Below are 15,496 nucleotides of genomic sequence, written 5' to 3' on the forward strand. Positions count from 1 at the left end.
GGGTGAGGCCTTCGCTGTTTGCTCCAGCTTCCACCGATTTTGGTGCGTTCTTTTTATTTTTTCTCCACATTTTTATGGGTGATTTCCGGATTATAGTGTTTTTTTAAAACGGTTTATTTATTATACTCCGAATTATCTTTCTTGGATAGATTTTTTAACTCTGTAGAGTTAATCTTTATCATTTATATTAAATAATATCTATCAAAAGATAAGATGATCGTGGGAAATTTAAGTTTTTTTTTCTACTTTTACGGGTGGTCAAAATAAATTTATCACTCGCTGTCTATGACATGTGGGTTCTTATGAGTCTATGGTATATGGGTTCAGTGTCAAATCTGTTACGAAAGTCCGTACGAGTGGCAAAAAGTTAAATGTCCCGATGATCTTTCGGCTTCATCTCGCAAAAGAGCACACCGCAGTCGTGTCACGTCCTATTTTTCGAGATGGCAAACAAGTTGAGGCTCTTGTCACACATAGAGATGTACAAGAATCCAAATCTTTTAGCCCATAAAATTCAATAGCCATATATAAGAAGCGATTGAAATTGTACGGAGGTTTGAGCCAAAAATATATAAAGGATAAGTTATGTTACGAAAGGACTCGTTGACCTTGGTTCTTTACCACCCCTCATATGAGAGATAAAGTGTGTGTTATTTTGGATAAAAATGTGTGGAATCAATTTGCTCACGTAAAATGAGCTAAGGTATTATCACATGATTAATCATGTATTAATTATTTTAAACTTGAAAATTAGTACAAATAAATGTAGTTATTTAAAACTTACCGTGATATTTATTAATTTGTGTGTAATGTGTGTACGCGGAAAGCTTATTTGCATTGGAGTATTCTAACTCTATCTCATAAAGACTTCATTTTTAGTATCCCTCCTTTGTCATAAAAATATTATTTCTTGAGTAATTATTGTAGTTATTGTATTGGAGTTTGGTAAAATGAGATAAATTTATTAAAAGTTAAAAAAAGTAGGGAACAAATAAACTGATATTTGAACAAACGAAGGATGTTCCAGTCTTTTATGTTTTTATACTGGTGTGCATGAGATACGTTAAAAATCAAGTTTTCTTTCATGAAGAGAGTATGATGTGTTCCCCTTTTATATATTTTCTGAAGAATAAATTGATACAATATATTTAATCCCAAATGACAAATTGATCGAGCATATGTCGTATGCACCAAGGGTATAGGTTCGAGCATTGAGAGTGTGGAATTTCACAGTTATGGTATAATCAGAATCAGATCCTCTGTCATTGCATATTAATGACAAACAAGACACAGTGTAGTGACATTGACATTGGCAGAATCTCATGCGTTATTTAGAGACGGATGGCTATGGATTCCCTACTACAGTACAAAACAATAAATTTATTATTATTTTGTCTAGAGTGATTTGTTATGGTATCGCACAACACGTCTGCTCCATTGTCCTGCCATTCTTCTCTATGTGTTTTACTATACTAGCCTGCTATTGCTTTAACATTAATATCAGGTGATCCAAATTCGGTCTAATCAATTTCTTTTTCAACAACGGATTTCTATTTTGACGTGAAAATCCTAAATATCCTCTTACTTAGTCATATTTTACCAGCCTTTTCATCCAAACAATGAAACATATTATTTGCTCCACACTTCAAAGCACATGTTTTCTCAAAAAAACAAAAACTTATCATGTGTTGCTTCCACCACTTATTTTAAACTTTGCTAAGTTCATCTCTTAAAATATTGAACCTATCCCTAACAAACCGATAAATTCATGGTAACAACCTGCTCAACGATGCAAGTCACTCGAAGTAACTAAGCGGGTGTTTGTTTCCCTGAATTTTTTTTAATCCCCTTGGACACTAATTAGAAGTATTAAATATAAACTATTTATAAAACTCATCACATACTTTAGACTATTTCGCGAGACAAATCTATTGAGCCTAATTAGTCTATAATTAGCGAATGTGAGGCTACGGTAAACATTTGCTAATTGTGGATTAATTAGACTTTAAAAATTTATCTAATGAAATAGTCTTTATTTATGCAATTAGTTTTATTATCAGCCTATATTTAATACTGAAAAAAATCCCTAGATCCAAATAGCCCCTAACTTTAGCGATCTGATTGGTCTTCACATATGTATATAAAATCGAGCACATGGCATTTCCTTTGGCGCATAAAAGAAACGGTTTGGACTTAGCCCTTTGGGTTAGGTTAATTACTTTACTTGCTCTACTCCTTACCGAGTCTTCAGATTAGGTAGGTGTTGGATAGATTTTGGATGGACATGCACATTCGCATGACGACGTGCCCATGCTGCTGCGGGTAGCCAGCCAGCGAGCAGCGACGTCCATAGACGAAGCTACTCTCACATGCGCACAAAATGCACCATCGTTGTGCCGTGGCGTGGCTGAATTGAACGAGCGTGAGAGAGTTCGTTACTCGAAAGTTGTGGCCATACATTTCCATTTATCTAAAAAAATGCGGTAGTGACCATACGTCCAGGGTTCGCAGTTCGTAGCCAGAAATTAATTTATTTTTAGGACGGATGAAGCATTAGTACTCCATTATTTCGAATTATGTGGTGAATTATTTCGTTAGTAGAAGAATTTAACCAAATATTACTCTGTCAGGATATAATTTTTATGAAAAAATTGATGTTATTAGATTCCTATTTGAAAGTATTTTTTTATGATTATACTTTTTATCGCGTAAGTGATAATTAACAGAATATTTTGGTTAAACTCTTGTACTAACGAAATAAAATATATTATATATTTTGAAATAAAATGAGTACTGCTTTTTTAATAAACTATCGTTTTGGTTCTTGTGAGAAGGAAAGCCAAAGACGAAAGAGGTGATGCCCAACAATCTCACACAGATGCTAACTTAAGTGCATTGTTACTAGGCGTGGGTATAGTAGCGTAGTAAAATTTAGATTTAGTTGCGTATTTTTATAAGAATATTAAGTATATTATCTGAAACTTTGATACGATATATTTATTGATTCATCTATTTTAACATGATATATGATGCGCATATTTATCATCAAATTATATATTTTAGTTTTAATTTTACCCTTATAAGATTTCTGCTACACATACTACCGTTATAGTATAATAAAATCAGATCCGTTGAATCTAGAGGAATGAACAGCTCATAATCATTCCAGTGTACCAAAAAAACCCTAACTTAATGGATAACGTGTTACGATGGGGAAGACCGTATGATTGGAATAAGGAAATGAGTGAAAGGTTAAGATTAAATGAGACATGACGAATCCATGGCTAGGATTGGAAGACACACTTCCAAGGTGGGAAAATATTTTCCAAGTCCCATCATATAAAACAAACCCAAAGAGTAAAAGGCATGAGGGTGCATACAACTTAAACTTATAGTTGTACCATCTAAATCTATAAACTTAAAAATTACTACCTCCGTTTCATAATGTAAGATGTTTGACTTTTTTTATTATAACATTTGATCATTCGTCTTATTTAAAAATTTAGTACAAATATAAAAAATGACATGTCATGTTTAAAGTTCTTTTGATAATAAAATAAGTCATAAGCAAAACAAATGAAATTTTTATAATATTTTGAATAAGACAAATGGACAAACATTGCAAGGAAAAAAGTCAAACATCTTATATTATGAAACGGAGTGAATATATCTTTAGACCCCAAACATGCTGAAGGTACCATTGATGGTCCAAAATCCCACGTAGCACACCAAATGGATGCTGACGTGGCATGATTACTAACCCTAAGCTGACTAACGTGTGCGGGCCAGTTGCATGATTTGTTTCCCCTATTTTTTCTTCTTTTTATTTTTTTCCTATTTTCTTTACGAGCCAGAATTTAACTTTAAAACTTAATTTTAGATTTGTTTTGAGGTTTTCACCGGCTCGTTTTCAACATTTGCCTCTAAATCGCAATGGACACATAATAAAAGTTATCCACGTACTATTTTTATTGCTAATAAGTGGTTTCGTCTATAATTTTCAACCGTTTACAATTATATACAAGCACAACTGTACCAGTTTCCAATTGGATTATATGAGCATAGTATTCACATAGGAGCACCCATGAATTAATATATACTACTCAGTCCGTTTCATTCTGTAAAACTTTTTAGCTACGCCTATATTCATCTATTATCTATTGATCAATGTATGTTAATGGTATATATGTCTAGATTTATTAGTATCCATATGAATCTAAGTAATGTTAGAAAGTCTTATATATTATGAAACAGAGGTAGTATCGTTTTTGTACACATGATACGTCAAAAGGTTTTAAGTGTAAAACCTTGCTTTATTTTTCCCTAAACCTTCACAATTGATGTGTATTCCATTTCTCTAAAATTTCATGAGTTTGATCTACAAACGACTCATCTGTTGTTGTCGTGGCTTGGCACTCGTGATTGAACTGGTTTCAGAATATCCATCAACTTCCTTCTTTTTGTTAACCTTATTTGCTCTACCGGCCCTTTCAAGCGTTCCATCTGTCAGCATGTACGCCGGTTTAAACCCCCCTAGCCCATCACTCAGCTGTGCATTTGGGACAGTATCATGTATGCTACCAATAGAAGTATACCTGAAACCATAGCAAGGGCAAATGAATTGCATCATTGATCTAAAAGTTCACATGAAAGAGTGAAAACCTCTATGGCAACCTAGGTTACAAGTTAAGAGTTTTTACCGAATGAGCTGAAGGTTTAGAAATCAGAATGTCCACATGTATCGATAATTTTGTAAATGATGTGATAAATTGTGCCCTAACCCACAAGGGAACATGAAGATTAACATCTACCAAAAAATGTGTGACAGTTGAAAAGAACATACCCTTGATCATAAAGGCTACAGTAGTTGACCTTGCAGGTCAAGAGGAAAGACCAAACGTCCCTATCAAAGCAAAGCATTAGAATTGGCAACTCTCAAAATTGAAGGTAAAGTACTTTGATTGATTCACATGATAAAGAGACCAACCTATAAGACCAATCCAAGATTGGATTCACCCTCATGAAAGGAGGCCAGCCAGGGGAACTAGGAGAGAACTCCTCTTGACCAACCTGAAATTGCACCATTTAACTACTATTACTACTGGCAAGATTAAAACCAAAACGGTACATGGGAAGTAAAATAATTTTAGACTAATGCAGAAGAATCATTCAGGAGAGTTACCGCATTCGGATCGCCATTTCTAGTGCCAAGGAAAATTGCTTTGGTAGGCTTCTCCTTCAGCAGGGCTTCTAGGCCAGACTTGAAATCTGTCCGGATAGTTTCCAGTGGCAAACCGTAGCTGCATAATTGAAGAAGTGTACAGTTCAATTTTTTTCTTCTTACAGACAATCAAAATTCAGGGCAACAAACAGATAGACAAAAGAAAACAGGAACAAGAACAAATCTTATCGAATCATTACGTCGAAGCAGTATCATAAGTGAACGAGTTGATTTCAGGAAAAGCAGTAGGATCTTCAAAGTAAATGGTCCGCATGGGGCAGTTTTGAATGGTACAGTCCGTTTGATCCCCATTGCCTGAACTTGTTCTGTGCAGGTAGTAGCCAGCTCGAAGCAAATGCAACAGCACCTATCGATTTGTCACGTTGTTATGTTGTCAGTTGGAACTGGCCATCAGTAAATTAATTGAAAAACAAGCAAAGGGAAACGTAGAGGTGTTACAGTTGAATCTTTGCCACCGTTGAAGCTAAAGGCGATTTCGTCGAACCTACAACAAAAGTGGGCAATGATAAGTACAGTGTGCAATTAAAAATTATGTAACAATACCGAAATACCAGTCCATCATATTCAGAGAAAAAAATAAAGACGACTGAAAGTTGTCTCAGGATTAAAATTAAAATTAAGAGCACTACTATTCGGGGTTTACAAAACCGACATAAACCGGTCCGGATTCGCATAATAAAAAATTCCCCGACCTTATCGTTAGCATAAACCGTTTGGTTTTTAAAAAATGATTCGTCAACGTTTTCGTGGAATGCGGATTTTATCATCTATGCCTTCTCTGACGCAGAGAGACGTGTAGGCTGATTATTTAAAATTTTTGACATTGAAATTGGATTTGATTTGGGGTTTCTTCGTTGTAGGGGGTAATTGTTTGGATTTCATGAAAAACTCCAAACGATATATTTAGAAACAAAAAATAATTTATAAATAAAACTTTTATAACCGTATTTTTAGCGATCTAAAAGCCAAATCTGAAAAATAAATTCAGTGAAAAAATAATCATAAAATCAACTCTGAATTCAGTGAATAAAACTTTTATAACCGTATTATAAGCACATTGAAGAAAAAGATGAGGATGCTCGTTTATTTTTTAGCCTTTTCCTTGTTCGCTTATAAATAGGCCAAGTTAATTTTCCTCAAAAGCCAAACTATGCGAGACATGACAAACTAATAGCTGCAGTTAAAAGAGACGACACGCTATAATATTTGCACTCATCGCTTCAAGTTCAAGCAGATGGTAAGGAAAGATGTAACGTATTATTATATATGTTGTATCTTTGCTCTATATTTTTTTTCCAATTTTTTCATGGCTTTTTCGTGACGCTTTCTAAACTACTAAATATTATATCTTTTACAAATTTTCCTATATAAAAGTTTATCATCTTATCTTTTTAAAATAGAATTTTAAGTTTGTAGTTTATAATTCTATAGTTTACACTATTAAATAATTATCCCAGGAATCAGATAATCTTTTATCCGAAAACCGAAAAAGAACACACCACATAAGATGTTTTCGTTTTACCTATATTTATTTTCAACTTTGAATATACAGTTAATCTCAATCTTTTCCAAAATCACTAATAGCTTCGTCATGTATCATCAATGGCGGAGGAGGAACGCTTACGGGTAGAGAGCGAAGGCTCGCTGGACGACGTAGACGGCGCGGCCGTACTTGGCGCGCATCACGGAGTCGCCGCTCGCCCGCACCGCCGCCTCCACCTCCATCGCCGCCGGCCGGTCCGTCCGTCGGTCAAGTTTTCCGACGAGATCAGAGCAGCGCGCCGGCCAAGAAGCTTGTACACAACGAGGGAAATAAAATCAAATTCGAGGGAATCGATCGTTTAATACTGCCGCCGAGAGAGTTATTCTGCAAATCGGATTAGAACTATAGCTTGAGGGACCCGAATTGGACTCGTTTTCCCCAATTTGGCATCGGATCCGGCCCAATTAGAACCCGCGGCACAGAAACTCCAGTGGCCACCGTTTCATGTAGGATTAGGCCCCGCCGCCGGCGCCAGAAATTTTTGGATTTTTAATTTTATTTATTAAATAATTCACAAATTTGAATTTTTATTTCCATTAATCACAGATCTAACCTCATTCCGCTCTTACAGAGGACCGACAAGGTGTTTTATGTAAAATTGCCGCTCATGCCCGAGAATTTTTCAATTGAACCACGGTTTTATACTATATTTATAATGTATGTAATTATTTAATCACGGGTATTGGTTTAGCTCAGTGGTCACCACCATTCTCTTCTATCCTAACCACTGAGCTAAGCTAGTAGTTGTGATTAAATAATTACATATGTTATACAATATATATATCAAACCATGATTGAAAAGTTCTTAGGCGCGAGCAGCAATTTTGCATTTCTGCGAAAAACCCTTGCCTTCCTCTGTAAGGGCATAAAGGGGCAAAACACAAAAAAATCATCGACCGCCGTCATCATGTTCATTGTTGTCCTCACACCGTATACCATGTAGGCTTTCCGCAATACAGAGGGCGGCAGGAGGTTAGATATGTGATTTTTCGAATTTATGAATTATTTAATAAATAAAATTAAAATCCAAAGAATTCCCGGCGCCACTTCCTCCTATCGGGCGACGTCCACGGGTCCTGATGGTGTGTGCGGTAGTAGTTTCTCGTTACCACGTCGGGTGCTTGGATCACAGCTGAGGGGGGGGGATTTTTTTTAACCTTTTAATAAATAATTTTATTACTAAACCTTAGAAAAAAATATTTTTACTGTATGAACCTTTTGATCATGCCAGTGTCGGTGGCGGGCAAGATAACGCCGTCACGCGACCTGGTTGACGTGGCAGTCTTCTGATAATGGTGTGGTCTGCCATGCTAAAAACTCTGCGTGGTAGCATTGTACCATACTGTTGGTGGTGGCGTGATCAAAAGATTCATATGGTAGAAATATTTTATCACAAGGTTTAGTAATAAAATTATTTATTAAAAATATTTAAAAATAAAAAAATTCGGGGGCAGAGGGGATTGGTTTGGTGGGGGAGATGGTGAAGGTTTCATCAAGCAAAGTCTGGTATGGTGAGCGGCGGCGGGGAGGGCGAGAGAAGGGGAGGCAAGGGCACGAGCGACGGCTGGGTGGCGGCATGGGCGAGAGAGGCGCAGGCGAGGCCGGGAGCGGTGGAGGCGACCATGCCCACAATGGCGGGGCGGCAGAGGCCGCGCAGCTCACGAGCTGGTCCAGCCATTCGAAGCGTACTGGAAGTGGCTCGCGACCTAGTAATTGTCGTCGTCCTATGCATCATGGCACTTGTCTGGCTCTCCTTGCCGTTCTTGTGTCTCGCCGTCGTGGCGATTGGACAGGGGTTCTTCATTGTTGTCACCTCCTGCTGGTCATTCGTCGGTCTCGTGGGCTGCTGCGGGCTGTTGCTGCTCGCCACCACTGCCCTGGTCGGACGATCGCTCGTCTACGCCGTCTGCTACGGCGGTGTTGGGGGAGAAATTGGACAAGAGCAGTGGCCTCTCTTATGCCTCTTCATGGGACCGCGTTCGGCAGCTATACTAGTTAACTTATCTTCCCTCGTTTTTCACGCGCACGCTTTCCAAACTGCTAAACGGTGTATTTTTTATAAAAATTTTCTATAGAAAAGTTATTTTAAAAAATTATTAATCTATTTTATATTTTTTAGTAATTAATAATTAATTAATCATGTACTAATCTATTACTATGTTTTCCGTGTCGGGATAAGTTAACTTATCTATTCACGTCCGAACGCAGCCTAGGAGCATTATCGTCCGTCCGAGTGAGAAAAACCAATGAAAATGGTCGGATCGGAGAAATGGCAAAACAAATGTTGTGCACCGATTCAGATTGGTATTTTAAATGTGCAATCCTGCGGAGCGGCATTTTACCGAAACTAGGTATTGGGAGTGTCATAATGTCCAACTTCTCTATTTTATAGTATCACTTTTGTACACAAGAGTTTAAGTGCAGAACCTCACTTTATTTTTCCTAAACCTTCATAATTGATATGTACAACATCCGTCCCATAATAACTTTATTTTTCGATTTCTGTGTTTAACTTTTTGACCATTCGTCTTATTTGAAAAATTTGTAAAAAAACTTAAAAAAATTAGCCACATGTAAATTACTATTTATATTTTATCATCTAGTAACAATAAAAATATTAATTGCAAAAAAATTAAATAAAACGAAGAGTCAAAACATTGTATCTAAAAGTTGAAAAATAGATTTATTTTAGGATGGAGGTAGTATTCTATCTCTAAAATTTCATGAGTTTGATCTACAAACGACTCATCTATTGTTGTCGTGGCTTGGCACTCGAACTGGTTTCAGAATATCCATCAACTTCCTTCTTTTTGTTAACCTTCTTTGCTCTACCGGCCCTTTCAAGCGTTCCATCTGTCAGCATGTACGCCGGTTTAAACCCCCCTAGCCCATCACTCAGCTGTGCATTTGGGACAGTATCATGTATGCTACCAATAGAAGTATACCTGAAACCATAGCAAGGGCAAATGAATTGCATCATTGATCTAAAAGTTCACATGAAAGAGTGAAAACCTCTATGGCAACCTAGGTTACAAGTTAAGAGTTTTTACCGAATGAGCTGAAGGTTTAGAAATCAGAATGTCCACATGTATCGATAATTTTGTAAATGATGTGATAAATTGTGCCCTAACCCACAAGGGAACATGAAGATTAACATCTACCAAAAAATGTGTGACAGTTGAAAAGAACATACCCTTGATCATAAAGGCTACAGTAGTTGACCTTGCAGGTCAAGAGGAAAGACCAAACGTCCCTATCAAAGCAAAGCATTAGAATTGGCAACTCTCAAAATTGAAGGTAAAGTACTTTGATTGATTCACATGATAAAGAGACCAACCTATAAGACCAATCCAAGATTGGATTCACCCTCATGAAAGGAGGCCAGCCAGGGGAACTAGGAGAGAACTCCTCTTGACCAACCTGAAATTGCACCATTTAACTACTATTACTACTGGCAAGATTAAAACCAAAACGGTACATGGGAAGTAAAATAATTTTAGACTAATGCAGAAGAATCATTCAGGAGAGTTACCGCATTCGGATCGCCATTTCTAGTGCCAAGGAAAATTGCTTTGGTAAGCTTCTCCTTTAACAGGGCTTCTAGGCCAGACTTGAAATCTGTCCGGATAGTTTCCAGTGGCAAACCGTAGCTGCATAATTGGAGAAGTGTACAGTTCAGATATTTTTTTGCAGGCAATCAAAATTCAGGACAGCAAACAGACAGACAAAAAAGAAAACAAGAACAGGAACAAATCTTGTCGAATTATTACGTGGAAGCAGTATCATAAGTGAACGAATTGATTTCAGGAAAAGCAGTAGGATCTTCAAAGTAAATGGTCCGCATGGGGCAGTTTTGAATGGTATAGTCCGTTTGATCCCCATTGCCTGAACTTGTTCTGTGAAGGTAGTAGCCAGCTCGAAGCAGATGCAACAACACCTATCGATTTGTCACGTTGTTATGTTGTCAGTTGGAACTGACCATCAGCAAATTAATTGAAACAAGCAAAAGGAAACAGGTGTTACCGTTGAATCTTTGCCACCGTTGAAGCTAAAGGCGATTTCGTCGAATCTGCAGAAAAAGTGGAAAACGATAAGTACAGTGTGCAATTAAAAATTCTGTAATTATACCGAATCATCAGTCCGTAACATTCAGAGAGAAAAAAAGACGACTGAAAGTTGTCTCCGGATTAAAATTAAAATTAAGAGCAATACTACTCGGGTTTACAAAATCGATATAAATTTTTATATGTTGCGTTTTTTACTCTAATTTTTTCGTAGTTTTTTATTAGCTCTTACGTGATGCTTCCCAAACTACTAAACGATACATCTTTTACAAAATATTTCTATATATGAATCCATCATCTTACCTTTTTAAAATAGATTTTAAAGTTTACAGTAACTAATTTCTCACTTTTGCTATTGATAAAATGTTTAATTTTTGTTCTTTTGTCAAATACACGCGCAATGCATGGGGGCTGAGAGAGAGGGCGTTTATGGACTTTTTTTTTTACTTGTGTATATGTCTTCCAATTATCATCCAATAGCAGTGATTAGATTTGATCGATAGAATTAAAATTTTCAAACATTTGATCACTAGGCGGACCCCTAATTTCATCATTTACACTTTAAAAATCTATCACAAAAATTAAAAAAAACTTTGATCTGAGAACTGAAAGAGAACACACCCTATATGATAAGTTTCGTTCTACCTATATTTGTTTTCAAATTTGAATATACAGTCCATCTCAATATTTTCAAAATCACCAAATAGCTTCGTCATGTGTCATCGGTGGCGGAGGAGGAGCACTTACGGGTAGAGAGCGAAGGCTCGCTGGACAACGTAGACGGCGCGGTCGTACTTGGCGCGCATCAGGGAGTCGCCGCTCGCCCGCACCGCCGCCTCCACCTCCATCGCCGCCGGTCGGTCGAGTTTTCCGACGAGATCAGAGCAGCGCGCCGGCCAAGTTTTCCGTCGCTCGTACACGAGAGAAATAAACTCAAATTCGAGGGGGGAATCGTTTAATACTGCCGTCGCAGAGAGTTGTTCTGCAAATCGGATTAGAACTATAAATTGATGAGGGACCCGAATTGGACTCGTTTTCCCCAATTTGGCATCGGATCCGGCCCAATTAGAACCCGCGGCCCAGAAACTCCAGTGGCCACCGTTTTATTTAGGGTTAGGCCTCGCCGCCGGCGCGCGCGTCCTCCCGCCGGGCGAGCTCAATCTCCGCTCCACTCTCTCTCTCTCCGTCCGCCCCCGCACACGCGGTCGGCGGAGGTTGCGCGCGCGTCCACGGGTGCTGTTCGTGTGCGGTTCCGTGGAAGAGGAGGGGGGGGGGGGGGATTGGTTTGGTGGTGGAGATGGTGAAGGTGTCATCAAGCAAAGTCCGGTATGATGGAATCATATTTTGTATACTCGAGATTCATTCCATGGTAGTTGGTTGGTGTCAGGAGCCAACGATTTTTCTCCCAAGATACTTACTACCTTACGTTCATGTAGGATAAAAGTGGGAATGCTTTTATTTGTTTGTTTGTTCGTTTGTTCATGGCATCTATTCATAGTGAAGCTCAGTGATGTTTGTTCAGAATGAAACTTAGGTTTGGAAAACTCCGTAGGAACGAATCTTTGATTGGGTTCATAGCTTACTTTTTTTTGACTTTTGCATCTGAACATTGCTCCAACCAACAATTGGTGTAGCTATGAGCCTGGACCGACATTTGAGGAGAACAATAAGGAGGCTATGCTTGACATCTCACCAACAGAGTCAACAGAACTTTGGCTAATACAATGGCCTCTAAATCAGGTATCGCGGATTATTTTTATGTTGTGCCATGTAGCATGCTGCTGAAATGATGCACAGCTGATCTTGAATTTAACGTTTTTCTGTGTTAGATGAAGGTAGATGTTTCTGATTTTCATGGGGAAGAGCTTACTCTTAAGTTGCATCACGATGGAACATTGGGCAGTCTGGAGAGTTCATCAGGTAAGATATATTCAATGAACTATTTCACATTTGATAGGTTACATCTTATGATGGTTTCTGACCTTTCTGTACAGTTTGATGAAACCTATATTTGCCATGCAATCATACCTGCACGGTTGTATCTTGCTGACTGGGCAATCACCTACATATGACCTTTCTGTACAGTTGGATAAAACCTATATTTGCACATGCAATTACTAAAGTCAGATGATGTTAATCCTATTGATGGAACTGTTTGCATTTCTATGGTGAAGCATGCCTCTTGTTTTTGTAGATAGATTAAATCAATGCTGACTCTTTGACTATAAATAGTGTTTTGCAGACCTTTCAAGTATTAGCTGTAGTTTTTAGTTGCCAGGGAACTTCCTGGTGTAGGTATACCGATACTTATTGCATGTCTTTTTCAATAGAAGTTGGAATTAAGATGCTATAATTTAGTTTACATAGTAAAGACATTCATATGCTTTGTGGATGTCCAGAAGTTTGATTGTTGAAGTGAAAATTCTTCTCAGCTTCCTCATATAATGGCCCCTAAGCTTCTCCTTGATTCGAAGCTATATTGTTGATGTACATCAGGAAGACTATTATTAGTAGCCAGGTTCTCTTATTTTGGTTTCATTGGTTGAGATCATCGCTTTTAAATTATTGTGGCTATAACATTTTAAATTTCTCCAAAAAGTTTGAGATGTACTTAATGTTCTTAATTTGACAGGGAAATCTTATGAACTTGTCAGCTTTGCCTCTCAGCAACCAGATGCAACTGTTTTCCTGCCATCAGGATCAGAAGCAAAAGCTGGTATGCTAAAATACCAACATTGCAGTTTATTTCTGCAGTATTTTGGGTGGATGCTGTTTTTACTAGCTATTAGTCTTGTTAAACTGAGCTTTTTATTGACATACTTGGTTTTGTGTGGGTTAGTTTTTTTGGGTCATATTTGATAGCATAATTGATAGGATGTGCCTGCCACATCTTCCTTTTCCCAGAGGCAGCTATAAACTCTTGTAGTGTTCTAACTTGCTGTATGCATTTTGTGTTCCCTAACCCCAACAAAAAATTCCAGTTGGGAAGATTTCACGTCGAGTTAGCTTAGTTCGGTATCCTGATCCTGAAGAACTGGAGAAGCCTAGTTATGGGAGTCTTACTCCTAGCAGTAAGAAATCTGCAGGTGAGTACATTTTTTTGGACTTCTTTTTTTAACTGATGCCACTTTTCTTCTGTCAATATTATGCATTATAGACTTCTTAAGCACAATGTGCCATTCCAGTTGGCTACTAGTCAAGCCACTAGATTACGTCCTGTTTTAACTAAATATATCCAAAATCACCAGATTTGACTTTGTAAGTGCATAATGCTGTTCAGTCCGCTGGCATTGATACGAGTGAGGTGAAGAACCCAAATTCCATTTGCGTGCTATTTGTGTTAGATTTGTGACCTCATTAAAAGTTGAGAGATTAGTCGAAATTCCCATTTTACCTTATGAAGGCTCATGTCAACGATGCAATGTATGCACCTGTATTCTAAGATGGAACTACAGTTCTGAGAGTGAAATACTAAGCCCATCTATTGCCAACTTAATTTGTGCACAAGCCTTGATAAAATTGTTCTGTAGTTTCCATTTATGTTGGTGAAGGTATGCACTTCTGTGACAACCAACAGTTGAGGTGTTTTGTCCTTTTCTATCATAACCCCCAGTTAGTAAATAGAACACGTCAGTAAGCTGCAATTGCATTCACTGATCAGAGTTTGCCCGGTTTTCCAGGTTCCTCGAAGAGGACAAGGTCTCGGTTCACTAGCGGATCGAAGAACCGCAGCAGCCAAGGTTCAGCGCTGTCGCTGGGCCAACAAAGCGCCGAGCCCATGCACAAGCACAAGCAAAAAGGAAAGGATGAAAGCAGCCTGGCGCACTCAAATGTATCAGGCAAGTCCACCGAAGGATCGCAGGCCCGTAGCGGTGACAGCAACACGACATCGGAGATGCCTCAGTCGTCAGCTGAGAGATCCAAGAAGAAGAACAAGAAAGTTAGGATCGCAGAGTAGTAGCATCACCATCCTACCATGAGCCGTCGCTGCCCAGGAGTGACAAGAAGGTCAGCATCTCCCAGGAGCTCTATTATGAAGGCAGCTCCTTTAAAGTTTCCTGCACCTTTGATGGATCATTATTTTGCTGCATTTTGGTCGGCTGTTTGGTTTGTATTTTTTTGTGATGAGCAGCCAGCTCTGCACGAGATGCTGAATCGCCTTAATTTTTACCGTGTTAAGAAGATGGCATTTGGTCTAAGTTTTGATCGACTGGGATTTCACCATATGAATCACCTTGTACCTGTAGCTGTCGCCAATTTGGGCGTGGAATGTAAACATTTTATTGGATCACACGAACTGGTTCATTTTGTCGGTCAAGCCGTGGTTGTTTTGACCCTCTGGACAAAATCATTTTCGAGGCCGTATAATGACATTTTCGCGGTGATAAAAACATTTATCGGTGCCCCCCCCCACCCCAAAAAAAAAAGAGAAGGCGAGGTGTTCAGCCAAAAACCAAAAAAAAAAAAAACGGGAGCATTCTCTGCATCTGGAGACGACCCACATGGGCTTGGGCCGGTGAGCCGCATTGTGGGCTTTAGGGGCTTACAGAAAAAAAACTCTCGCAAAGAGCTACGATGTCACACACACTGACACACATATAAAACTATTTTTATTAACTCTGCTTAATAACATATTAATGATATTTT

General features: G+C 38.4%; 3 protein-coding genes across 3 annotated transcripts; 1 reads left to right on the plus strand and 2 right to left on the minus strand.

Moving 5' to 3' along the window:
* Positions 1-4,249: 4,249 nt before the first annotated feature.
* Positions 4,250-6,998, minus strand: LOC102717482 (probable FAD synthase). Its single transcript, XM_006645665.3, has 7 exons — positions 6,867-6,998; positions 5,681-5,726; positions 5,422-5,588; positions 5,183-5,300; positions 4,988-5,070; positions 4,844-4,903; positions 4,250-4,595 (listed from the first exon to the last, which is right to left on the minus strand). Exons 1-7 carry the CDS (start codon positions 6,965-6,967, stop codon positions 4,379-4,381), a joined length of 792 nt encoding a protein of 263 aa, XP_006645728.2. The 5' UTR covers positions 6,968-6,998; the 3' UTR covers positions 4,250-4,378.
* Positions 6,999-9,433: 2,435 nt separating this feature from the next.
* On the minus strand, positions 9,434-11,801 carry LOC102717757 (probable FAD synthase). The gene is made up of 7 exons (XM_006645666.3): positions 11,597-11,801; positions 10,809-10,854; positions 10,556-10,722; positions 10,318-10,435; positions 10,123-10,205; positions 9,979-10,038; positions 9,434-9,730 (listed from the first exon to the last, which is right to left on the minus strand). Exons 1-7 carry the CDS (start codon positions 11,695-11,697, stop codon positions 9,535-9,537), a joined length of 771 nt encoding a protein of 256 aa, XP_006645729.2. The 5' UTR covers positions 11,698-11,801; the 3' UTR covers positions 9,434-9,534.
* A 173-nt stretch (positions 11,802-11,974) lies between these two features.
* Positions 11,975-15,140, plus strand: LOC102722430 (mediator-associated protein 2). The gene is made up of 6 exons (XM_015832705.2): positions 11,975-12,175; positions 12,484-12,589; positions 12,685-12,769; positions 13,482-13,565; positions 13,831-13,935; positions 14,530-15,140. The coding sequence occupies exons 1-6, from the start codon at positions 12,147-12,149 to the stop codon at positions 14,805-14,807; spliced, it is 687 nt and encodes a 228-aa protein (XP_015688191.1). The 5' UTR covers positions 11,975-12,146; the 3' UTR covers positions 14,808-15,140.
* The last annotated feature ends 356 nt before the right edge of the window (positions 15,141-15,496 follow it).

This window comes from Oryza brachyantha, chromosome 1 (assembly GCF_000231095.2).
Source record: "Oryza brachyantha chromosome 1, ObraRS2, whole genome shotgun sequence".
Taxonomy (NCBI): Eukaryota; Viridiplantae; Streptophyta; class Magnoliopsida; order Poales; family Poaceae; genus Oryza; species Oryza brachyantha.

Coding starts and splice junctions, on each gene's coding strand:
- LOC102717482 (XM_006645665.3), bottom strand. CDS start 6,967: ATGGAGGTGGAGGCGGCGGTGCGGGCGAGCGGCGACTCCGTGATGCGC. Junction 4,904..4,987: donor ATCTTGGATTGGTCTTATAG/GTTGGTCTCTTT, acceptor TTGCTTTGATAG/GGACGTTTGGTCTTTCCTCT. Junction 4,596..4,843: donor TGTAGCCTTTATGATCAAGG/GTATGTTCTTTT, acceptor CTATGGTTTCAG/GTATACTTCTATTGGTAGCA.
- LOC102717757 (XM_006645666.3), bottom strand. CDS start 11,697: ATGGAGGTGGAGGCGGCGGTGCGGGCGAGCGGCGACTCCCTGATGCGC. Junction 10,723..10,808: donor ACGGTGGCAAAGATTCAACG/GTAACACCTGTT, acceptor ACAAATCGATAG/GTGTTGTTGCATCTGCTTCG. Junction 10,206..10,317: donor GAAATGGCGATCCGAATGCG/GTAACTCTCCTG, acceptor GTGCAATTTCAG/GTTGGTCAAGAGGAGTTCTC.
- LOC102722430 (XM_015832705.2), top strand. CDS start 12,147: ATGGTGAAGGTGTCATCAAGCAAAGTCCG. Junction 12,770..13,481: donor CAGTCTGGAGAGTTCATCAG/GTAAGATATATT, acceptor TTAATTTGACAG/GGAAATCTTATGAACTTGTC. Junction 13,566..13,830: donor AGGATCAGAAGCAAAAGCTG/GTATGCTAAAAT, acceptor AAAAAATTCCAG/TTGGGAAGATTTCACGTCGA.